General features: G+C 39.0%; 2 protein-coding genes across 21 annotated transcripts in view; one reads left to right on the top strand and one right to left on the bottom strand.

The window, feature by feature from the left end:
• JADE1 (jade family PHD finger 1) overlaps window positions 1-12,242 on the top strand; it is a 355,916-nt gene extending 343,674 nt beyond the window's left edge. For 15 of the 16 annotated variants that reach the window (XM_021100682.1, XM_021100683.1, XM_021100680.1 and 12 more), the window contains 2 exons: window positions 4,796-4,913; window positions 8,401-12,242. In XM_021100682.1, coding sequence (XP_020956341.1) covers window positions 4,796-4,913; window positions 8,401-9,308 — 1,026 coding nt within the window. In that variant the 3' untranslated portion in view covers window positions 9,309-12,242. The remainder of the gene's footprint in view (window positions 1-4,795; window positions 4,914-8,400) is intronic. The other variant, XM_005656538.3, reaches the window with a different exon arrangement.
• Window positions 21,343-25,690, bottom strand: part of SCLT1 (sodium channel and clathrin linker 1) — a 249,657-nt gene continuing 245,309 nt past the window's right edge. For 4 of the 5 annotated variants that reach the window (XM_021100692.1, XM_013989334.2, XM_021100694.1 and 1 more), the window contains 2 exons: window positions 25,452-25,547; window positions 21,343-21,869 (listed from right to left, as the gene is read on the bottom strand). In XM_021100692.1, the coding sequence (XP_020956351.1) occupies window positions 21,807-21,869; window positions 25,452-25,547 (159 nt within the window). In that variant the 3' untranslated portion in view covers window positions 21,343-21,806. Of the gene's footprint in view, window positions 21,870-25,451; window positions 25,548-25,690 lie in introns of those variants that run through there. The other variant, XR_002346423.1, reaches the window with a different exon arrangement.

Raw genomic sequence — 25,690 nt, 5'->3', positions numbered from 1 at the left:
GAACAGGCTGTGGGTGCTGATGTGTGTGCATGAACTTCCAGACACATGCGTATCTGTTCCCCAAGGTACTCCTGGCAGTGAGGTGCTAAGTCGTCACTAAGGCTATGTATATAGTGGGTGTGGCTGTGTCCGTGTGTCTGTGTGCTGTGTCTAGTGTGGGTGTGGGGTGGGATTCCTGGTGCACCAAGGAGCCCTAGTCATGCTTGGCACACTATTGCTGTTGTGCCACTGGACTGCCCAGTGTAGTGGCTGGTGGCTGCCTGGAGTCTCAGCTGGTGGCCCTTCTTCGTTTAGATGTTTGCTGCTTTGTGCCTCCTTCACCCTCTAGTACCTTCGGAGTTCCAGTCTGGACCTCCCTTCCTGCTGCAGGAATAATTAGGAATAGCTCGTCTTTACCCCAGGGCCTCCTGTTCCCTGTAGGTAGTTTCTGACTGAGCCTTGCTAATTGGGGCTGTGTCTTCGAGCGCCTTCTGCGTCAGCTCCCCTGACTGGGACAGCCGGATTTAAGTTCATTAGTGCATAAGAGATGGACTGAGGCTTCTGGCCTGAAGCAGCCTGCATTGAAAGGCACTCAAGGGGCCTGAAACAGTTAATGCATCTCCCCCGAGCACCTAACTTATTAGCAAGTAGTGATTCACCTGCCTGGGAGAGAATCTGACTCAGAGATGATTTGAAAGGAGAGTGCAGGCAAAGAACAGGGATGCATGGAAGCAACATTGAACCAAAAGATCCAGCTGTCACAGGCACCACTACTGACCTGGTAGAGAAGGCACAGCAGGGAGGTTATTTGTGAGTCTTCTTTAGAAGAGATGCTTTTAATAAGTGACAGTGTAGGCTTCTTGTGCTGCCCCTTTCAGCCCCAGATTAAGATCCAGTGGAGGCCAGGTGGAAAGGGTGGGTGTGTGAGGCTCTTGTGCTCCCGTGCCCCCCCTGGTGGTGAGTGTAAAGAAGCCCTTGCCTCTCAACCACATGTATATGTAGCTTTTTTGTTAGAGATGAGAGGGATTCAGAAGGATAAACTGGAATCCTGGTGAGAAGCCTTATCCCAGCTCGACAACTGCTGTACTTGGGGTGCATGAGCTTTGGAGTCAGATAGGCCTCAGGAGGGGGGACAAGAAGTCTAATGTTTGGACTGTGTTTGTCTCATAATCACCACAAAATAAAAGTGTAGAAAATGCTTGTGGTATACTAACTCTTTTCTGTACTTAAGTTACTCAGATTAACATACACTTATAATTCTAAACATTTTTTTTTTGTCATCACTGTTGCTTTTTAAGTAGAATGATGTCATTGATGTACGAGAAACAGGGAATAAATCAGGATTTTTGTGTGTGTGGCATTACTTACATTTACTTTATTAAAGAACCTAAGAGATTTTAGGGCATTTAGTGTCAGTTTAAAATGCGCTTATTATAATGAAAAATGTATTTTCCAGAAGTTGCCATAAGCCTGTGATGGTAGTGGCTTTAAAAAATGAAAATCTTGGCCGCACCTCAGAGAGCGCACAGTTACTTGTAACCATAAACAAGATGTGTATCAGGCAAAAGGCTCATCGGGGCAGGGGTGACAAAAAGAACAAATAATAAATTACTGCTTTGTTTTTCAAGTAAGGTATAGTCCTGCCTACTTCACACACTAGCATTTCAGAGCAGGTTAATTGCAGGACTGTGGTCAAGGCAAGTGGTCACTTCCTAACTGACAAGTGAGTAGCCTTCTTTGGAAACGCAAACAACTCTGAGGATGATGATGGTAGTTGCTCTTTCCTGCAAATAGACACCTTGGGGCATTTTGCACACCGGGTTCCAGTTCTGGATCAGAAAGTTAGATGACAAGAATGGATTCAGGAGGGTTTGAGAATCTGCAGACACTGTTGCCGATATGTGGCAGGTGCCATGTCAAGTTCCCTAGTTCCCACAGCTGCCACTTCACGCTGGTGGGACTCCTTTCCCCTGAAGATTGTCTTCTAAAGGATGCAGTCGACAGGAGTTCAGCAAATGAGTACTTGCTCAGAAAAAACACACTACCTCTGCACTTCTGCAGGGGCCCTGAAGGGGGCTGGGTCCTGGGGGACTGTCTGGCTCTACATTCATTGGAATGGTCACTTTTGAAAGGCTGACAGAGGCTGTAGTTGACCCCAGATAAAAGGCATGTTAAACTTTAGTGTTGCAAAGTGTTTGGGATTCAGGGAAACTCCTTGGGATCATAGTTGAGTTCTTGAGGGCAGTAGTTCTCAGCATCATGGTCCTCAACCAACAGCAGGAAGACCTAGAAACTTAATAGAAACGCAAATTTTTGGACCCCCCCACTTCTGACCCCAGAAACTCTGGGGTTTGGAGCCAGCATTCTGTGTTTTAGATCCCCCACATGTTTGTTTAGGAACCACTGCTTTTGGGCAAAGCCTGACCTGACTCGGGTTTAACATGGTATGAGAGTGCAGCTGAGAACTGGTTGTTTTGGATAACACCTCACTGGAAACTGGAAGATGAAAGCGGGAGGAAGTTAGGTCTGGTGATGTGCAGGCTGAGTTTGGAGGAGAGAGCCTCAGTTCAGCAATCCATGCAGGGGCTGCTGATGGAAATTGCCCTTTGAGGGGTGTTTTACGCCTAAGGGAGCTAAGGTTTCAGGCACTCAATATTCTAAGTGTGGTCACCCAGACCTGGGTTGGTCAGGGGCTGGTTTGGAACACCATTGAAAACTCCAGCCTTTGCTTTTTGGGGTCATAGTTAGATGTCTTCTATCAGAGATCATGGGGCATGGAAATGAGATTTTCCCACCCAGCAGCCAGGGTGGAAAGCTTTCCTGGGGGACGTGGTTGAAGACACTAAAATGAACTTTGAATAATATACCAAGTTCAGGTTCTCTGGCTTTGGTATTTTATATTTGCATTGACTATTAATTTTAAGTAAGAAAGATGTATCTCTGTCATACATCTGACTTGAAGAGGAGAGTAACCTTGTCCACTCCTAGGGTTTCAGAGAATTTGTTTCTATTTCCTATTTCCACAAGTTGGATGCCCTGTCTTAATGTAAAAATTGTATTTGTTTTTCAGTAGTTTTGAGTCTGTGATAAGGATCTAGGCCCTTTCCTCTTTTTCAGCTTCTACTCTTAATCTCCTCTGGGTGGAACATATTTGTAAAGAGAAAACAGTGTGTCAGCCACTTCCATCCCCCACACTGGTCAGAATTCTTATAAAAGGACACGCCTAGGGGTGTGTCCTTTGGGTTAGGGGTTTGAGGCCATCAGAGAAAGAGTGTACTTTAACCAAGGTTAATGACACCAAAACAATATTTGAGATAGGAAGAGTGATTTTCTTCTAAATTTTTAAATTTTAAGATAGTTTTTATTTTTACCAAGAAGTATTAGGAAGATCCTACATAAACAGTGCATCAGTTAGGGTCAGGAGAAGACTAGCTTGAGGTTCCTGCCTTAGGCCTGGAAATAACCCCAAATGTACAAAATGCAAATGTGAAAGCCAGCTGCCCTGTTCCTCTTAAAACTTCATGTCCTCTTGCAAAGGAGACTTGAACACAACTGGGGAAGAACAGCAGGCATTGTTCAGGCTTCTTTAGGGGAAGTGTCTGTACATAAAGCCAAAATGCAGAGTTTTGCATTGCCACCCTTGCTGCCAAAAACAAGGTTAGTGAACTGCTTCCATTTGGAGGAAGGAGGTAGGGAAAGGCATTGCCTAAGCATTACAAGTGTGCAGTCATGCCTCCAGTGTAGGTGCAGAGGGGACACAGTCACTTTTTTCAGTCTTCAGACTGAGCTTGGAAGGGAGGTCTTACCCATATTTCCTGAAGAAAGGTTTAAATGTATCTGGTTTGTTGCATTTGACATTTGTTTTCAGGCCCATGGAATCTCTTCAGGTTTCTCAATAGGCTTTAAGACTGAAAGATTTAAGGGGGTTTATTGACTAAGTCATTACATTTTGATTCTGATTACAGGGGCTTTGAAAATGGAGAACAAATTTAAGCGTTGGTTAGTTAGTATTGGTTAAAGAGCCTGTGTTTGCAGATCCCTGGTGGTTGCACATCAGGTGCAAAGTGGAGCTTGGGTGACTTTACAGTTACTGACAAATGAATCACGAAGTGAAGTATCAGTTTTTGAAGTGGTGATACGGAGAGCTGGGATGTTGACATAGCAAATCAATGGCGAAGCAAGAAGGATGTTCCCTAGGTGTTCATGCTCTATAAGAACACATTAGCTACCTGTATGTTCCAAGGTAATTCAGAGTTAAGTGACCAGCTGACAGAAGTTTACTTGGATTCTTGGTGACCACTTGGTCTTCTAGTGGGCCCTGTGCAGAGACATCTCTTTGTGCGGGGCTCCTCCCTCTCATGGCTCTTGACCCTGTGCTTACCTAGTTCTGTCTTCCGAAGATGTTGGATAAAGTGCAGCAGAGGTGGCTTCTGAACTGCTCTAAAACCTTTGACAAAAGAACTCATGGGATGAAGATACTGAAGGGTGGTAAGCAGTCCTTTGGCAAGAGTAGCAAGTCTGGACCTGGACACCGATGGGCGTCTCTTTGCCAGGATGAGCCTCCGGGGTGTGGAGCAGGGGCAGGGCTTCCTCCCACAGTCTCGTTTGTGCTGCTGCTGCCCACCCTGAGGGTGTGTGCAGAATACTTGTTGGCATCCCAAAGGGAGGTTACAGGTTAAATGTTTATATTTTGACTTGAAATGTTAGTCAGGGACCTAGTAGGACACTTTTCTCTCAGGTGGGGGAAAAAAAAAAAAAGCACAAAGTACTGTTATAATGTATTGCTTACTTAGAATCTTTATTCTCTACGTTCTAGGTTCGGAACCTCACTTACATGGTGACCCGCAGGGAAAAGATTAAACGATCTGTGTGCAAAGTCCAGGAACAGATATTCAATCTTTACACTAAGCTTTTGGAGCAAGAAAGAGTTTCAGGTATGCATTAAGCCCTGGTAGGTCAATAGGGCAGGGTTTTGTAAGCCTTAACACGCTGTTAAGGAAGAAAAAATGCTAGTTTCTTTAATTTTCTTTTTTTCGCATGGAAGAGTCAAAGCAGCACAGGCTTTTGTTTTTGAAGAAAGTCTATAGGCACCTGAGGCATCACAGTCTAGGGGAGAGGGCTGTGAATTTGGCCTCATGGGCCAAGTCCTATATTCTCTACTTACAGGCCAAACACAAGCAGGTCTTAAGTTTTCCTGGCCTCTACTTCCTGGGAACTGTTGTGAGACCCAAATGAAAGAGTAACTTAGATTGCAAAGCACTTGATAAATGTTAAGTATCAAGGGGATATGGAACAAGTCTGAATGATTCTAGCTTCTGGACCTCCTGTAACATGGTAAATTTATCTTAAGACTATGTACTTAACACACATATCCATGTTTAGATGACATTCACAGTGATTTTCTTTGGGGGGGTATGGTTGGAATTTTGAATATTTTTGAGATTCAGCACACAGTATTTATTTAGTGCCTCTATATTACACTGTCTGGCAAAGAGAAAAAGAAAACTAAGATACTGGACTTCCTCCTCTCTGGAGAACACTTCATTGACTCTGAGATCAATTGTGCACAGTTGGGCAAGTTGTTTAACCTCTCTGTGACTGTTGATCTGTGAAAGAGGTTTGTCCAGAGTCCTGGCCTCCGAAGTGCTTTTCAGCAGTAACATTCTGTGATCAGAAGCCCCAGAAAGCAGGCATATTAAGATTTCAGAGGAGGAGGAGGAGGAGGTCTGTCTGTTGAATGTGGCTCAGGTGAACGGTGACTTGAGAGCAGGTAGGTCTTAGGGCAGCTCAAGTCTGCTGGTCTTTGAAGCATCTGCACTGCTTGCCTTGTAGAGTCAACCGGCTTGCTCTTTTTTCTGTTTCTGTGGCTTCTTGTCTGCATATTATTGTGAAACAGATACAATAAAACCAAGAAGTTGTTATAACCTATTATGTTGAAATCCAAATTCTGGTTTACTTAAAATTAACCAGATAGATGTTGACAGGAAGTAAACTGGTCAACCCAAACAGAGATAAAAGCTTATGTTTAAATGATATTCTTGAAATGTTACTTTTTTTTTTTTTTTTTTTTTATCTTTTGTCTTTTTAGGGCCATACCTGTGGCATATGGAGGTTTCCAGGCTAGGGGTCCAATAGGAACTGTAGCCTCTGGCCTATGTCACATCCACAGCAACACCAGATCTGAGCCGCATCTGAGGCCCTACACCACAACTCACGGCAACACCAGACCCTTAACCCACGGAGCGAGGCCAGGGATCGAACCTGAGCCTTCATGGATACTAGTCGGGTTCATTAACCACGGAGCCACAACGGAACTCCTACATTGTTTTGATAGCATTAAGATTTATTAATAATATTATCCTAGAAATTTCCTTCCCAGAGTAAACATTTTCCAGATGTATCAAGCTTATATTATCAGCTAGATTTCAGAGTTTAGTTTTTTTCTGAGTATCATAAAAGTAAATAAAATTTTGATTCAGACTTCTTTAAAATGAACTTTATCTTCATTTTTTCCTACTTGAATGCAAATAAATGGGACTTGTTTTCTCCCTTGCCGTTGTGGTCTAGCACCATCAGCCAGCCTGCAGCAGCAGAGGCCGAGCTACTCTTGCCTAGGAGCTTTGCCATTGGAGAGCTTTCTGTGGCTCTTGTTAAAAGTTCTTAGGTAATGAGTGATTACCTATAAAAATAAGCCATAAAGAACATTTTCATCTGGTTTCACTTGAGTCATTTTTCATGGATGTTGCAGACAGCTTTTTTTTTTTTTTTTTTTTTTTTTTTGCATTTCATGGCTAAGGTTTCAGCTTGGGTAAGTGGTTAGGAAGTGTTTTGTGTAACAGAGCTGAAATGCAGATCTGTGTTCAGAAGTCTGGCTGCTGTTCCAGCCCTCTTGAGGAATGAACTGTACTAGGGATGATGGGTTGAAAGCAATGGGACTCTTATGAATTGCCCCCAGGGAACAAAGTGGAATGGGATGCCTTTTTTTCTTTTTCCAGTTCTACATCTTCAGTTGTGTTCTCATTTGTGCCTCATGTTGATCTGCCTGTCAGAGAGATGATGCCAAGTGAGTCAGTGCAGATGGCCATGACTTCAATGTGCCACTAGGGCCCATGGTTTAAATTGTCACATGATGCTGAGACTGGGCAGGGCTGTTCTGCTGGATAAGCGTCCTCAGTGGAGACAGTGCTAATGGGAGTCATGAGTTAGAAGCTCTTCACAGACATGGATCCAAGTCAAGGAGACAGGTATCAGAGTTCAGAAAATGTTAGTCCCTCTGACCTCTGTTTTCCCATAGCAGGTGACTGAGTAAAGAAATATAGGTGTGGTGTGAAGGTTGACCCTACTACATTTGATTATGGAGAAAGCAGATTGGTATCCCCCCCCCCGCTTGGTCATGATGATTTTACGGTTAGAGTTGTGAGCTAAACAACTAGTGTGTCTGTGTCTGCTCAATACTAATTTACCCAGGCTCCTTCCTGCTGCTATGGGGCAAACAAAACCTTATTTTTCTGGTGGTTCATTACTCATGGGAGATAGAGAACATGAAAACTGTTCTCTGAAGATGATCTGGAGAATTTTGCAGGTATGTGGGTCTCATGATGAATTCCAGTATGCTTTGAATTCGCCCCGTATTTTTCAAACTGATGGCTTACAGTTTATAAGCAGGTTGTGAGATGAATTTAGCAAGTCATCACCAGCATTAAAATGAGTGAAACAGGGTAGCAAATGTCAGTGCATATAAGATATGAAGGCTAATATGATTGCATGAAAAGTGAGTTTTTACTGGGTTACACTGTGAAATTTAGTTCTGTCATTTGCATCAAAAATGTTTGAAAAACACCAATTGAGCTTGTGTTGGATGACAATTCAGTTGAATTGCACAAATGAGTTTTCCATATAAACTTTAAAAAAAAATTTACTCTTTATCAAAAATGATTTTAAGTACCTTCCTTCACAATTTACGTGTATTTATCCTCATCATAGGATAACACCCAGTGAGGGTGTAGATAATTTGGAGAAAGCAACTTCAAAGCCCTTGTGGTTGTGCTCCCAGGCTGTAGGCAAGGCAGGTGCTGCCCCATGAGGGTGGAGGATAGAGGCAGTGCTTGACCTGGATGGATTCTGCTGTGACTCCCATTTGAAAATCAGATCAGTTATTTTGTTTGAAAGAAAATGTATTCCTTGAAAAGATGTTTTGTGAAAAATTACGGGAACTAAGCTGTTTTAGAAAATATAGAGCATATTGAATTGAGTATGCAGATTGTAAGGTAGGTAGTGTCTTTATTTTTACAGACAGGGTGGTTTATATGTTGTACTGTGGGGTGGGAAGTGTGCATTAGTAGGCCACGCTAAGGGGCTAGAATTTTATTCTGGATGTGCTTCTGCTCTAATTTTTCTTTATTTGTGGTTTTATGTTCATAGGTGTGCCTTCTTCTTCCTGCTCCTCCTCGTCACTGGAAAACATACTTTTGTTTAACAGTCCTTCTGTGGGCCCTGATGCTCCCAAGATAGAGGATTTGAAGTGGCATTCTGCATTCTTCAGGAAGCAAATGGGTACTTCCTTGGTTCACTCGCTGAAAAAACCCCATAAACGAGATCCATTGCAGAACAGTGCTGGGAGTGAAGGCAAAACCCTGCTGAAGCAGCCTGACCTATGCAGTAGGAGGGAAGGGATGGCCCCAGAGGGCTTTCTGAGTTTTGAAAAGACCTTTGCAGAAGCGCGTCTTATATCAGCACAACAGAAAAATGGTGTGGTGAGGCCCGACCACGGGAACAGAAGAGACCATCGTTTGCATTGTGATCTCAGTAAGGGAGACTTAAAGGACAGACCTTTTAAACAGAGTCACAAGCCTCTCAGGTCCACAGATGTGTCCCAGAGGCATCTGGACAACACCAGAGCTGCCACGTCCCCTGGAGCGGGGCAGTCAGCACTGGGCACGAGGAAAGAGATGGTGCCCAAGTGCAACGGCTCCCTCATCAAAGTAAACTCTAACCAGACTGCAGTCAAAGTGCCTACAACACCTGCCAGCCCAGTGAAAAACTGGGGAGGATTCCGGATTCCAAAGAAGGGGGAACGGCAGCAGCAGGGAGAGGCCCACGAGGGGGCCTGCCACCAGCACTCAGACTACCCCTACTTGGGCTTAGGCCGAGTTCCAGCCAAGGAAAGGGCAAAAAGCAAATTGAAATCTGACAGTGAGAATGACGGGTATGTCCCTGATGTAGAAATGAGTGACTCAGAGAGTGAGGCATCAGAAAAGAAATGTATACATGCCAGCAGCACTATCAACAGGAGGACAGACATTATCAGGAGAAGCATTTTAGCCTCTTGATGAAACAGGTGGCGTGGGAGAACTGCAGGTTTGTCATCCAGTAGACTGAGAGCTCTGACATGGGGTTGAGCAGAAACCCATCACTCCTGAGCTACACAAACACATTTACTTGCAATTCAGATTGATTTTTTTTCAGAGTCATTTATAAATCATTGTTGTGAGAAGTGTGTGTTATTTGCAACTTGTTAAGGAAACACAAGAGTAGATTGTAACTGTAAGACACTGCTAAGACTAGAGGCTGAATTAAACACTAAAATAAGAATGAAATAAGTTTCTAAAGAGAGCAAGGCTTAAATAAGCCTTATGAGTTTTTATTGCCCTATGTTCTTCCCAAAGCACAAATTCTTGATTACCTGAATATATGGAATCAGATATGGTTCTTGAGAAACTCTCACATATCATTTAATAGCCCATATAACTTACTTTCTAGGACTGTGGTGGATCTTGAAGTCATATTTATACTTTGGCCCACAAGGCTGTTTTTGTTGCATTATAGTATATAGGCAGTAGCTCTGAAGCTTCAGTAACTCTAAGGAATTCATGTGTGTATATATAGCAGATGGGGAAGAGAAAATTTTAAAAAATGGTCATTAATGAAAGGTCTGAAGGGACAAGGTAGAGCTGCTGGAGCTTGGAGACCAGTAAGCAAGGTCCTGCTTCTGGAAGCCCTTGAATGTACTGTGGATATAGGACTGGTGGAAAGTGAAGCCACTGAGAAGTTACACCTGTGAGAAAGGGTAGTTTGGGTCCCATTTTTACCAGTCCTCTTGACCTCCCTCTTCCCTTGCCATTGCCTTTTGGGTGCGCTTGGGATTTCCCTAGCCATTGGCAATAATACCTGGCCATCTGGCTTCCAACAATACAATGGCTATTCAAGTTCAAGCAATGAATTTCTAGACTCTGGTGACTCATACTTCCCAGAGCCAACCACTAGTGTCAGGGAATCCGGCCTTCCAACATGAACGGATTCCTTAAAAAAAAAAAAGGAAAAAAAGAAAAAAAGGAAAAAAAAAAGTCAAATAGGTTATATTTAAAAAACAATAGAAAGGCAATAAGTTGTGATAACCTCTTACCATTGACCAAGGTTATACAGGAAAGAGATTGAAGTGTAATAAGTTTTCTGGAGTCAAGAGTTCTAAGCTCTAATTTGTAACTTGGACTTATTAATTGCAAATGGCAATAACTAGTAAGTTATCAGCAATAATAAATTTAGCATTAAATTTGAGTACAATGTTCTGTTTTTTGCACTCACTGTGGTGCATTATGTATTAAGACAGTGGATAGTGTTAAGGTCCTGTTAATTTTCTTTGGAATTCAATGTAGTTGTGAATCAAACTTAAAAGAAGGAAAGTTTAAATAGCAATGAGATTTAGAATTATGGGCGCTTGGAACAAGCCCAACTTCCCTTAAATTACCCCTTAGTTTGTTAATATCAGTATTCAGATTCCTGATTCATTTATACATCTGTTTCCATGTGGCAGGGACATTCTGATACTTAAAGAATAATGTTTTGAGTTCTGTAGTTAACTTTCAAGTCTTCCAGATGATTGTCAACAAGGAAAGAGGCTTATTATTGAATTCCATCTTGCTATGCAAGTTTTATCAGATGATCAAATAGTAGATCTGATACACCCCCATTGTATGTATGACATTTTCAAACCAAGTCTTAACTTTTCCAATACATTTTAGTAGTTAATTCAGGGGAGGGGAAAGAATGACCCAGGTTTTTAGATTGATATTTTTGAGCTATGGGGCTCATTTTGAAAGACTGTTGTCCAGATAAACTGTTGCTACAATATTAGAAGCTTCTTATGAATCCAAGCTTTACATTCACTCATAATTTAAAAATCAGATTTTTTGCATATGAGCAAAAACTTTTTGCTGGATACAGAAGAAGGTGAACTCTATTTAGTTATCTTTTGACTGCAGCAACAGTTCTGGGTGAGAGTAGAATATATAGAGGGATAATTTGTCAAGCCATAGAAAGAAAATCTAAATTCTAGTAAGTATATGACCTCTCACCATTATAAGAGGTACCAGATTCATTTGCACTATTAGGAATGCTAGTTTTGTGCAAAAAAAAAAAAAAAAAAAAAAAATGCCTTACCTGTTTTTTCCCCACATTTAGGTTGAAAAGCTTTCAAACGTTCCAAGTTATGCTGAACCAAAAAACAAAACAAAACAAAACAAAAAAAAATAAAAAAAAAACCCCACAAAAACAAAAAGCCCACACTTTTTATTCCTGCTTTGAAATGCAAATGATATGGAGCATGGTTTCTCTGACAGTGTAACTATAGCTTTGTAAGTTAGTTTCACATCCTGCTGGGAACGCTGTAATGAGGTGGGCCATGAGTGGCAACTCGCCCAACCTGCCCACTTGCACTCTGAGGATGGAACCATTTGCTCTTTTCTTCTTCTTCTTTCTTTCTTTCTTTCTTTTTTTTAATAGCTTTATCTTTCCTTGTGCATCCTGACCAAGAAATATCTTTGATTATGATCAATGTATTATGTCAAAATGTAGGCTAGTTAAACTTCTGTAAAGTTGCCTGGAATGTCATTTGTTAGGTTATAACAAAATCTAAATGAAGGGTTATATGTGTTGTGTACAAATCTTAATTATTTTGAAATGGACAAACTTGTCATTACATTTGTAACCTTGTACAGAGGATTTTTTCACTATGTGCCTAGCTTGGTGTCCATTCAGCTAAAATTGAAAAAAAAAAGGTGCATGAAGAGTTAAAAATCAGAATTAAACAAAGTATATGTAGAGATGACTATTTTATATTACATGACCCAATCCTGTATTTATTTCTACCCCCTTTTTGAAAGTATTTATAAAACTAGTTGAGGACAGCTGTATTTTTCTGTTGGACTATTTAGTAGAATTTGTGCCTTTTTGTCTGTATGTGAATAAATGCTGTACATTTTGCAATACATTTTTAAGTGTCTTTTGGAATCTGCTTTTGCTAAGTATTTATATGAACATGACTTAGCCATGTATGTATATGACTGCTTCCATGAATGGTGTGTGTTGACTCTCAACAGTTTTGCAGGGAACATGACAGGACTGGAAGAGCACAGATTCACTGGGCTGCCTTCTGGCTCAACTTTGATGGTAAGACCCTGATAAATAATAATGGTTGGATTTTAGTGTTCTCTGCCTGGAGTTCTTTCCAGAATCCAATTTTAGATTTGAAAACAGTTTAAACAACTTAGACTTTAGGGTTGGGGAGACCGGGTTTTAATAGCTAAACTCTATAGTCTGCCAGCCATGTGACCTTTGCCAAATCATATAACCTTTATAAGCCTCCATTTTCCCTTCTGTAAAGAGAGAGTGACACCCTGCTATCTTCCTGGGGTTGCTGTGCTATTTAGAGCAAGTTCATAGAATATCTCATATAAAGCATGTAGTACACTATTCTTATGAGTAGGAGTGAGACACTGATTTCTCCAGCATTGATGAGCCTTCTGAAGCAAAATGTTATTCCTGAATGACAGAGAGACTGCATTTGTAAGGCTCTTAAAAATAATTTTTCTAAGGGCTGTTTCATTAAATTCATTCTTTTGACCACAGGGTTCTGGAACATTAGGGCAAAAAAGAGAAATTCGCATTTTACAAAAGGCAAGTCCAAAATTGCAGCATGAGGCATTGGCAGAACTGGACCAAGGTGTTAGTTCTATTTCTGGTTTTCCCTGCCTGAAACAGTCTGTTCAACCACTGCAGGCAGACATTTGCTGTAATGCAATCAATGTACCTTTCTTTGTGTTGGGAACAGCAAAAGTAGTGAGGATTACATATTCTCATGTAGATGTGATGAACAGGAGCCACAACAGGGTAGTGGTACCTAGTTTACAATTTTTGTAAAAATTTGGCCAGTGCTTTTTTTTTTTTTTTAAAAAACACGAATTGTTCATACATTTGGCTAAAAGGTTGTTTATTTCTCCCTGTTTCTCCTTAGTGACTATTTACTTCCATGTTGCTTGCTCTGAGTAAGACCCCAGAGAGACATAACTGTGATTCTTCCTACAAGGTCTTAAAGTTGAATAACCACAATAGTTCTCCAGGGAAATTAAGTCCCCAGGAGCCAAAGGAAGGGCTGCTGCTGGCAATTCTGCAACATGTGATGGGAAATGTGGCACCAGGGACTCCTGTTCGTGTTTCTATCCAGATCACTTAGAAAACGGTTTCTACCTTTGACTCATTAGCCATCTGTGGCAAACTTCGCAATTAACTTCAAGGGTGAAATCTTCAATATGATTTCCCTTCAATGCTCAGAACTGCATTAGATGATGCGTTCCAGTCTGGGCAGAACAGACCTTTGATTAAAAAAGAGGGTAAAAGCAAATCCGTTAACTGCTTCCTTGACTTCAACATTCCCTAGGCTGCTGAGTTTGATGTTGCTGCCATCCAGGTTTTCCTGAGTTCCTCTCAGGTGGCTTGTTGGGCATTTCCTCTTGGATGTATGCAGGTACTTCAGATTTTGGAATTCATCCTTTTCTATATCCTGCCTTAAGAGAATGCCATCCGAGCTTGGAATCTGGGAGTGCTTTATGAGTCCCTATTTCTTTGATTCCTTCAGCCAAATGGGATCTGGGTCTATGACATCTCTTCAGAGTTACTGTCTTCTTTCAGTCCTACTACCACTTAGCGTATAGTTCAAGCCTCCTCATTTCTTGCCTGGATTATTGCAGCAATCTCTTATCTGGTTTCCTTGATTCAAGTCTTGCTGAAATTAATCCCTCTCAGTTAGCTGGAGCCTTGCCAATGCCATCTCCATAGTGATAACTTCTACAATAAAAACTGACTTTGTCATTCCGGTCTTCAGAGAACCTCCAGACTTATGTAGATGATTACGAAGGGCTTATCAGATGGCAAAAGTACTGCTGTGTGTTTTATGCATATTAATTTGTTTAAAACAGCATGTTAGGTAGGCACTATTATTTATTTACAGACAAGGAAACTGAGACACAAATTAAGAAATTCCTCAAGGTCAGATAGGTGGTAGAGCTGGGAATCACTCTTAGCCAGGCTGTGATTGAGGCCCCTGGACCCTACTGCCTCTCAGAATGTAAAAAAAAAAGAGTTTACATAAAGTAGTTCATGTGTTTTTTTGAGTATACTGAGGATTATACACGTGAACTTCATTTGGTTCAATGAATTTCTATAAAGTCAATGATCTTGGCTTAAAATGTTATGTTAATGTACTGGTTGAATGACTATGAACATAACCTAATGGATAATGAACAATATAGTAATATATCCATATATGCCACAGCCACAGCAATGTGGGATCTGAGCTGTGTCTGTGACCTATACCACAGCCCGCCAGTGATTGTGAACCGGCACCTTCATGGATCCTGGTTGGGTTTGTTACTGCTGAGCCACAATGGGAACTCCTATCTTTTCATTATTATTGTTTTAAACAAAAAAAACCATTTTTTACACATTTATTGATGATGAATCTGTGATGAGGACTAGTGTCTTGAGACTGATGCTATGCAAAACTTTCAAATCAGTATTTCTGTGATATAAAGTACAACAAACCTGGTTAACTTTTAAGAAGTAGGTTAAGCAATGCCAAATTAAATAGCAAAGATAAAAAATAATGTGTACTGTAAATCCTAATGTATCTCTATTATATCCTGATACTCTACTACTTGGTTTACATATAGCTGAGTTTTAAGTAGTACAGTTGTAATTATGGGTTAGTTATGTTTATTTTACCCATTAATCTGGCTGATGGTTCTAATTTCCAGACTGTTATCAGAGTGAAACAATTTCATCATGAAGCGAATCTTTTTCTCTGGTGCTTCCCTCCCCAATGTAGCAGCCTCAAAGTTGCCTTCCTTTTTTTGTGTGGTTTTTAGGGCTGCACCCTCAGCATATGGAAGTTCCTAGGCTAGGGGTCAAATGGAAGCTGTAGTTACTGACCTACACCATACACAGCCATAGCAACTTGGGATCTGAGCTGTGTCTGTGACCTACACCACAGCTCATGGCAAGGCCAGATCCTCAACCCACTGATCAAGGCCAGGGATCGAACCTGCATCCTCATGGATACTAGTTGGATTCGTTTCCACTGAGCCACAATGGGAACTCCCCTTCCTTTTTTTCCTTGCTTATTTTGCCTCTGCTCCAGCCTCATTGTTTGAGTTGTCTGAGCTTCTCTTTCTCATATCAAATGTTGTGGGTCAGATCTTTGCCTCAACTAGTCCCAATACTCAAAGTAAGTAACTACTTTTTAAAGACTTTGCTTTAAAATACCATGCTTATTTTGACATAGGAAATCATACAGTATTATATATCAACCACTTTATGACTACTAAACACAATTTTAACATATTTATGATTTTTTTCGTGAAACTATCACCACTATTAAAGAAATCTGTCAATATTTTGGGGGGCTTGTCTCCTAAAACAAAGGAAATTAAAATAAACAAATGGGACCTAATGTGTATATGTACATGTAACTGGGTCACCATGATGTACAAGTAGAAAAAAAATTGTATTGGGAAATGAAAAAAAAAAAAGGAAAAAATAAATTTTAAAAGCTTCTGCACAGCAAAGGATACCATTGCAAAACAAAAAGACAACCTACTGATTTGGAGAAAATATTTGCAAATGATATGACCAATAAGGGGATAATATCCAAAATATGTAAAGAGCCCAATTAACATCAAAGAAAAAAAAACCTGATTAAAAAATGGGCAGAAGACCTGAATAGACAGTTTTCCAAAGAAGAAATGCAGATGGCCAACTGATACCTGAAAAGATGCTTAACATCACTAATCAAATGCAAACTAATAAAACCACAATGAAATATCATCTCATACCTGTCAGAATGGCTGTCATCTAAAAGAACACAACAAATTTGGCAAAGATGTGGAGAAAAGGAAACTCGTGTACACTGTTGGTGGCAATGTAAATTCCATACTGTGGAAAACAGCATGGAAGTTCCTCAAAAAACTAGAGTTACTAAGTGATCCAGCAATCTCACTTCTAGGAATATATCTGGAAAAGACAAAAACTATTTGAACTATAGAGTTCTTGGTTTGAACTCCAATGTTCATAGCAGCATTTACAATAGCTAGACATAGAAACAACCTAAGCATCATCAACAGATGAATGGATAGAGAAAATATAAACAGTATAGTACTCAGCCATAAAAAAGAATGAAACTGTCATTTGCAACAACATGGATAGACTTGGAGGGCATTATGCTAAGTGAAATAAGTCAGAAGGAGAAAGACAAACACTGTAGGATATCACTTACATGTGGCATCTAAAAAATACAACAAACTTGTGAATAAACAAAGAAGCAGACTTACGGATATAGAGAATAAACTAGTTACTGCTTAACCAATGAGGAGAGAAGGGGGGAGAAGCAATATAGGAGTGGAGGACTAAGAAGTAAAAACTATTACATAAAAATAGGCTATGAGGATATATTGTACAACGTGGGGAATTTATAATAACTATAAACTAACTAAACATTACGAATCACTATATTGTACACTTCTAACTTATATAATATTGCACACCAATTATACTTCAATTTCCAAAAAAGAAAGCTTTAGAAGGTCAATCAGAAGGAAAAAAAAAAAAATCCGGAAACCTTCAAAAGAGGTAACCCAATAATTTGTATAACTTCCTTTGCTTAGATTTATATTTTTCACTAAAGTTACTTGACTTTTTAGGTTACAGCCAATTTCTTTTCAAGGTTTGAAAAAAAAAAAAAACCACCAAATCCTACTAGATATGAAGTTGTCATAGGAAGTTTTCTATTTAATGCATATAAATTGATAATCAAAAGGGCTTTTAGGGTTAGAGCAGAATCAGAAAAGGCAAAGAAAGACACTCTTTAAAATAACGTTGATGAATGAAAAGTGAAAGCATTTTTCAAAACCTATTTTGCATCTACATTTTCTATCAAGAACACAAATTCTTGAACGGAAAAGGAAAGAATGGGCCACTAGTAAGCTTTACCTGAAGTCTAGGATGTGGGAAGCAATGGTATGAGAGCACCTAGCTGTTCACAGTGAGTTCAAGCCTTCTGACCCAGAGGAATTAAGTCTTGGGGCACTCAGAGAACCTGTAGAGGTCACCACTCAATCACAGTCAGCAAATGGAGAGCCGTCAAAAGCATGGATTCCACAGACTTTCAGGATGCAATGCTGGCAGCAGGAGGAACCTGGTGTTGGAGAGAGCTGGTTTGAAAGCCTGCAGTGCTACTTTCCACCCATGTGGGAACCTGGGGCCAGGTGTTTAACTTTTATGGTACTTTCATATCTTTGGAAAAGAAATAGCAATACCTACCTAGCAGGGCTGTTGGATTATATGAAGTAATAAATGCAAAATGCTAGCACAGTGCCTGGCATATGGTAGGTGTGCAATAAATAGACATTATTAATATAGATCAGCATGGTTATTATAGATCCATAAAAAGTTTCTCCCATGGATTCTTTTGGTTATTTGTAAAAACAAGACTCATCTCTTTCATCCTCTACAGCACAGTTTATATGAGAGTCTGTTCTCATATTTTTAATCTTCACAGATCTAAGTGCTAAAAGATTTCCTTATACATCATTACGCTCTGATGGCTTTTTATTCTTTGAAGAAAGGATAAAAATATTGACCAAGAACTTCCATAATGCCATACTAAAAGGTTTAAAATAAACGTAAAAGTAATGAGCAGGGATTACTAGGATGCTACATGGATTTACTAAGAAGAAATCCATCTAACTTGTTTTCTTGGATAGGATTACTAGATTAGGTCTGAGAAGTATGATAGTTGTAGCATAAATGAACTTTTGCTAGGCAGATGCCTAATTTTTTCGTGTTTTTATGACAGTGTGGAAGCAACAATACAGACTAGTTAAAAACAGGCTGACTGGAGTTCCCATTGTAGCTCAGTGGTAACGAATCTGACTAGTATCCATGAGGATGCAGGTTTGATCCCTGGCCTCACTCAATGGGTTAAGGATCCAGCATTGCCATGAGCTGTGGTGCAGGTCGCAGACTCCGCTCAGATCCCAGGTTGCTGTGGCTGTGGTGTAGTCCTGCAGCTGCAGCTTCGATTTGACCCCTAGCCTGGGAACTTCCATAGGCTGCAAGTACGGCTCTAAAGAGACAACAACAACAAAAAAAACCTTTCCATCCTATGATTTTTGTTATCTTAAGTATGTGTATGTTTATTTAGTTTTTTCCTATATAAATATTAAGAACATTAATATTGTCAGAGTTCCTGTCATGGCTCAGCACTTAATGAATCTGACTAGCATCCATGAGGACACAGGTTCGATCTCTGGCCTTGCTCAGTAGGTTAAGGATCCAGCATTGCCATGGCTGTGGTGTAGGACAGCAGCTACAACTCCGATTTGACCCCTAGCCTGGGAAATTCCATAGGCCATGGGTGTGGCCCTAAAAAGCAAGAAAAAAAAATAACATTAATATTGTCATATAATCTGCACATCTGTAAGGAACAGATTTCATGGGTAGCACTGGGGTACTGAAGTGTCTGTCTCCTCTCTGTATATACATCTATATGCATATATACATTTTTAAGTAAACTAAAAAAAATCATTACTTTTGATAAAGAGATTTACAAAAAAGCTGATTACAGATTTATTTTGGAAAAATTGATAAAACACATTATGGTTAAAGAACAGAATTCATAATAAAAGGTTTAAAAGTGTTTTTTCACTCTTCCTTGGTTTGTCCGAGAGTTGGCTTGCCAACTTGGAACTATGAAATAGTCCTATTTGCTGAATAAATGAATGACTGCATTGTTACTAATGTTCTCCCACTGTTCTTACACCAGAGGAGAAATTAGAAGATTGTTGGCTGCCCCAATTTGCATATTTGTATACAAAGAGAAAAAGAGGTAATCATATTGCTTTTCTTCCTCAGGGAGACACCATAAAGAAACATGAATAAATAATAAATTAGCTGCGTGGTCCTCAATTCAGAGGACATTTCTTTTCTCTTTTCTCTCATTCCTATTCATTTCCCTGCCTTCTAAAATAAAGTTCACAGAGTAGGACTTACTGTCTGTAAATAAGGTCAAGACTGACCCATATGAGGAATGTCAAAAACTCCACTACATTTTCACATTAGAAATCATTAGCTAACAAACTTTTCTGGGGGTTAAAATAACCATACATGTTTAGTTCTGGTGCTAAACATAGTATAAGTCTGTTCAAACTGAACAGAGGCCAGAAAGGCCTATTATCTGCATATTAGTAACTTTCTTATCCTGAAGAATAAGTATTCAAGAAAGATAGCCAACTGGTGAGTTGATATTAAAATGTAAAGAGTGGTGCCTATGGCCAAAGTTTAGAGAAAGTGGTTATGTTAAAAGATTTCACCTTGAAGGAATAAATCTGGAAAGTTAAATTTTCTTTTTGAAAAAGGATAATAATGATACTTATATCCCATTTATCTAGAATGTTAGTTTTTGAAATGCTTTGTCCTACTGTCTCACCCTTCTTGTCAGATATAATTCTAACACTTCCTCTATTTTTAAAATAAACTATATTCTATAAATATAAATATGAACATAACTCCTATTGCACAGAAATCAGTCTGTGAATGACACGGGAAGGAATTTAGAGAGTCAAAGTGAAAACTCCTTTAAGAAGTAAGCTAAGTGTTTATCTACCATTTAACTGTCATGCCTGTACTATTTAGTCTCATCATTGTATTTGACATTAACAACCATTTGCTCCCTCCTGCTTTTAAGATCAGATATCCTTCCTTTTCCAGTTTTTATCGTATTGGGTTCTCTTGGTTATGGCCTCTGTCTCATTGCTCCTATTCAGTCTCCTTCAATGACTCTTCTTCCTGAGCTCGTTCTATCATTGAGACATTTTCTAAGGTCTAGTCCCTAAAGATTCTTTCTCAATTTCTGAACAAACAGTTACTGAGTACCTTCCATGTGCCAGGAAGCATGTTGAGTGCTAAGAATACAGTGATGAATAACAGTAGATATGAGTTCTGCTCTCAAGGAGCCTGCAGTCTGTTGAGGAGGAGATGATATTAAACACTTCAAAAAGAGTTAATTACAAATTTTGGTAAGTGCTATAAAGGAAAACATAGAGCATATATTAAGAATAACGCAACGAGAGGACCTAACTAGTCTGGAGTCTGAGGCTCTCTGAGGCAGTGGTTTCTGAGTAGTAATCTGAAGAACCTGCAAATGGCAAAGCAAGAGCAGAGATGCCGTGTGGGGAGGAGGATAAGGTAATGATGGAAGATAAAGAAGGCCATCACCAGGGGTAGAGCCCAAGAAATGGAGGAGAAGAGGTAGTCCATATGTCACATAAGGCCCCGAGGTAAACCCCCATGCTCCATGGCCAAAGACCCCATGACTATCCCAATTTGTCGGCACCAGTTCTAAACTTCTGACTGCTGGTGGAATATATTCCGGTGCATGTTTTCATGTTGCCTCAAACTTAAATCATCATCTTTTATCTGGACTACTGCAATGGTGACCAGAAAGCAGGGTACACCGCATTCAAACTAAGAGCAGAGAATTCAGTCTCAGAACTTAAGATTTCATGTGACTAACACTGCTTTAAGTAATAGCCAAAACAAAACAAAACAAAAAACCTCTTCGGGAGTTCCTGTTGTGGCTCAGTGGTTAATGAACCCAACTAGTAACCGTGAGGATGCGGGTTCCATCCCTGGCCTCGCTCAGTGTGTTAAGGATCTGGCATTGCCTTGAGCTGTGATGTAAGTCATAGACAAGGCTGGGATCCCATGTGGCTGTGGTGCTGGCCAGCAGTTGCAGATCTGATTGGACCTCTAGCCTGGGAACTTCCATATGCTGTAGGTGCAGTGCTAAAAATACCACCCCCCCAAATAAGCAACAAAAAACTTCCCCAAACCCCAACCCAAAACAAAAACCTTTCCATTTTCCTCTAAATAAAAACCTTCCCAAATTCTTAAGTATCTGTATGTGATAAATACTGGAAATCATGTAAGTTAAAAATGAATTGCTATAATTATACATTAAAATAAATGACAGCATCGTTTTAGAAAATGCATAATTTATTACATGTGAGTTCATAATAAAATGGACACTTGGGAACTTTAAAAATGAGTTATAAGTAACAGTTAAATGTAAAATTCTCAAATCCTGGAACTTGAAATATTATAATTCCAGCATTTTCTTAAAATGCTTTCTCATGATTAGCATAGTTTGAAAATTATTATGCTCTTCCAAGGGGAAAAGGAGGAATTAAAAAATAGACACATTGATGAAGGCAATGAGTTCTTCCCAGCTGGCTTTATTCTCCACTGAAGCCCAATATAGGATTATATTTCCTTACAGGAAGCTGTCACTGCTCTGTTTTCCAATAACCCTCAAGACAGAATGGAAAATGCTTATGCAAAATGACACAAGCCTTAACCATTCTATGCAGGTTTTACCATTTTAATACACTTCTAGTTCAACAGCTTTCCCAACTCTAAAGTTCTGTGAGTTATGAATACTTTTAAATTTTTTCCAGATTCATCATGGAGGCTGCTTTTCTTCTCTGCACTGTTATCACACTGAGCTGCAATTGAAATAAACAATCAGTAAGTAGTTACTTTTTCTACAGAAAAATCTTAGACTAATACAAAGTATAATGCATCACAACTTGCAATTACTGAAAATAATCTTATTGTAAGGGGTCTTGTAAGAGATCACTTTCGGGGTTCCTCTCTCTCTTACTCTGGAGACTTTAAAACATTTGCATTTCTCTAGGGATATGCATGTCAAATATGACATTCCAAAGCTCAGTGATATACTTAGAACTCCAAAACATATATTTTACAAATGAATGAAAATCATCTAGGTAAAAGTTAGTTAGAAAAGACGCTAGAACACAAACTAAGTGTGAGCCAGCACCATGCAGGGCTGGTAATAAAAAGATGATGGCAGATCACATTAAGTGGGATGAGAAAATAATCTTTAAATATTAAATGGAATTGATAACACATACACATGGTGAAAAATGTCTAACAGTACAAAAGAGCATACAGCATAAAGGCAGTTTTCCTATCTCTGTCCTTCATTCCACAGCCCTGCTCCAGATACAACCACTATTTCCAGCCTCCAAGTACATTTCTTGAAATATTCTAAATGAGGATATACCCATTTTCTTCACCCCTTTTTATTTAAAAAGTGATAAAGCACTATACATACTTTTCATATTTTTTTCCTGCTAAATGATCTACCTTAGAAATAGTTCCACATCAAATCTACTTTAGTCCTCTAAATAGCTGCAAAATTTCCCTTGTATGTATATTCCATAGCATTTAGAAGGTTTTTAATCTTTTAAAATTACAGGCAATGCTGCCATTACTATTTTTACATGCTTCCTTGCACAGACTTGCCCAGGTGCAAGTCCTCCACCTGCAGAATAAATTCTTAAAACCGCTGGGTCACAGGTATGTACATTTACAATTTTCGAGAGATACTGCCAAACTGGGTGCCAAAAGAGGCTGTACTAATACACATTTACATCAATGATATGTGAAAGTGCCACAATGTATTATCAAACTTCATGATCTGACAGGTGAAAAATGATATGTGATTAGTTTAAATCTGTATTTGTGTTACAGGGGAGAATGAGTTGGAGATCTTTTTAAATGTTTAAAAGCCATCTGTCTTATCCTTTGCTCACTCTATTGTACTGTAGCACTTTTGGGGTTGATTTAGCCAGTCTTTGTATGTGTTTAGGATATTAGCCTTTTGTTATTTGTGTTGTAAATATTTTTTTTCACCTTGTCACTGACTTTATGACTTTTTTCTTCAGCAGTCTGCAATTTTACATAGTCATTTATTAATTTCTTTTCATAGTTTCTAGGTTTTGGGTCCTGCAGAGAAAGGCTTCACTGCCCTCATTTTTAAAAATCCCTCACATCACAAGAACACAGTGTGGCATTTGGTAGTTTAGAATGATACATGCAGAACATCTAACCATCATTCAAAGAAAAATCAGAACAGCACATTTCGAGGATGACTGAATGAGACCACTGCAGGGCTTGTACTGAACCACTGACATGATGCTGAACTGCATCAGTGAGGATGACATATTAGGGACAATATAATATTTTAACTCCTTCATTTCATTACATATCAAGCCCTTAGCAGGATATTATTCCTATTTCAGTTTTTAGAAGAAAATGGGAAAATCTGAAAGGATTCAGAGAGGTAAAAGTTTAAAGTTTAAAAATATTGAGTATATGTCATAAAGACAGTTTATGACTTAGACACACTTAAAATAGAAAAAATAAAACTTAATTATTAAAATTATTAATTTTGTGAATGGGGAAAATGCTGAATGATTACCTTCCATCTTCACATGAGAATAGAATGGAGGGAAAAAAGCTTATGGTAAAATCTGTGAGGTGGTTACTTCATAAAATATTAAAAAAAAAAAAAAGCTTACAAAGAAATGGTAGAATATTTGCCATTATAGAGTTTAAATAACAGAAGGGACATCAGTGTTGGATGTGTGGGTTTAATTCTTGTCGGGAAGGAGACTAGACTAAATGCCAATTGGATTATATAATCAAATTCTTGTAATGGTACCCTTTGCACTATAGAACTCCAGATGGGTGATTTTAAATAGGCGTTTTCTTTACCAATATTCTTTGAAAAAGGTAAACATGAGGCTTAAAGGACTGTGATACAGACGTTTAATTTCTATATATCTGAGTATCTACCACTTGATAACTATGCAAAGTGCTTTGTAAGTGTTAACACCTTTAATCTTTCAATAGCTAGCAGAGAGGTGCTATTATCCTACATTAAGCATGAAGAAACTGAGGCTTAAGAGAAGTGGAAATGGCCTGAAGTCACATGACTACTTGATGGCACCAGGCTATTTGCCTGACACCAAAACACAAGCTCACAAGATACTGCCCACTACACCCTGGCTCCTATTAGCTTATAACCTAAGTGAATACATGAATTCTTAAATGAGTAGTTAATTCATCCATTAGTTCACAATTTCATAAGAAACTAAACTTACTTGATAAAACTATAATTACTTTCAAGAGGGAAGGTAATAGAACAATAAATGATTACAGGATTTCCTGTTAAGTGCCATGCCATGTTCATACCAGAAATAGGTTTCAAAAAAAAAAAAGAATCTATAAATATCACAAACATAAACTAAATTCAGTGAGTATTTATGGTTAGGTGCTTTACTATGTATGAAATAGCTGTAATAATATCTAAGAATCATACTAATTCTGATTGAAACAATTATACAGTTATAAGCAAATATAATTAGTAATAGAGTAAAACCTGGCTTGTTTTTGTCTCGCTATCTAGCTATCTATTTAAACTGTCTGTTTCCAGCCTATCTTTATCATTGCTAAACTTCTCATTTTGTTCCTAAGAGAGACCACTGTTCCTACTTTAGAATAAATGGCCCATTTAATTTATATGATATGTGTGTATTATGAGTAATTGTCCTGTATTATTTCATTGATGTTCTGCATTTTCTACTCTGTTTCCCACTGGACAACTTCTATGCGGTATTTTAGATTTATATGGTCATATACAAATTGTGCATTAGATGAAGTTAAACCTATAAGCCAAGTAATTTTTTCCATTTAAAAACTGCAATAAAAACAAAGAGCAATTTGAAACACTACATTCAAAGCAATGTCATCTACCTCCAAATCTGTCAGTGACTACCCACCTAGTTTGAGACAGAACATAATTCTAGAGGAGTGCAGACCTATTGGGATGACAGAGTTGTTCTCTTTTTCCGCTGTCCAGTATGACAGTCTTGGCTACATGTGGCTTTTGAGCATTTGACATCCGGTAGTGTGACCAAGGATGTTGACTTTAGTTTTATTTAGTATTAATTAATTTAAACAGCTGCTTGTGGCTAGTGGCTATCATATTGGATAGTACAGTTGTAGATTTAGGTGTCGACAGAAGGAAACTGATGTTTATTTCTGTTTGTTTCTGAAGTTTACTTTTTAGTGCTGAATATTAAAGTGACTAATTTTAAATCATTTAATCAAATAGAAATAACACTGCTCATTCTCTGGGAGCTTTTGAAGAACTTTTCTTATCTTTCATCCACTCAGACTGTCTATTATTCTCCAGGGATAACGAGGAAGCTCCCTACCTGCTGGGAGGCTGAAGCAGCTCTCTGCTCTGCTTCAATTAGTCGCCTCTGAAGTCTGTCGGATTTTTCTTGATGCTCTAGAATTAACTTTTCATTCTATTAAGGAGAAATATAAAATAAACAAGTTAGAAATCCACATGTGGCATGGAGATGTTTTATGGAATAATCAATGAAAAATCTGGACATCACTTTACCACTTAGGAAATACAAAAATAGTATCTCCAAATTTACCTTTTCCG

Source organism: Sus scrofa, chromosome 8 (genome assembly GCF_000003025.6).
Source record: "Sus scrofa isolate TJ Tabasco breed Duroc chromosome 8, Sscrofa11.1, whole genome shotgun sequence".
Taxonomy (NCBI): Eukaryota; Metazoa; Chordata; class Mammalia; order Artiodactyla; family Suidae; genus Sus; species Sus scrofa.
This window is presented reverse-complemented; position numbering and strand designations above follow the sequence as displayed.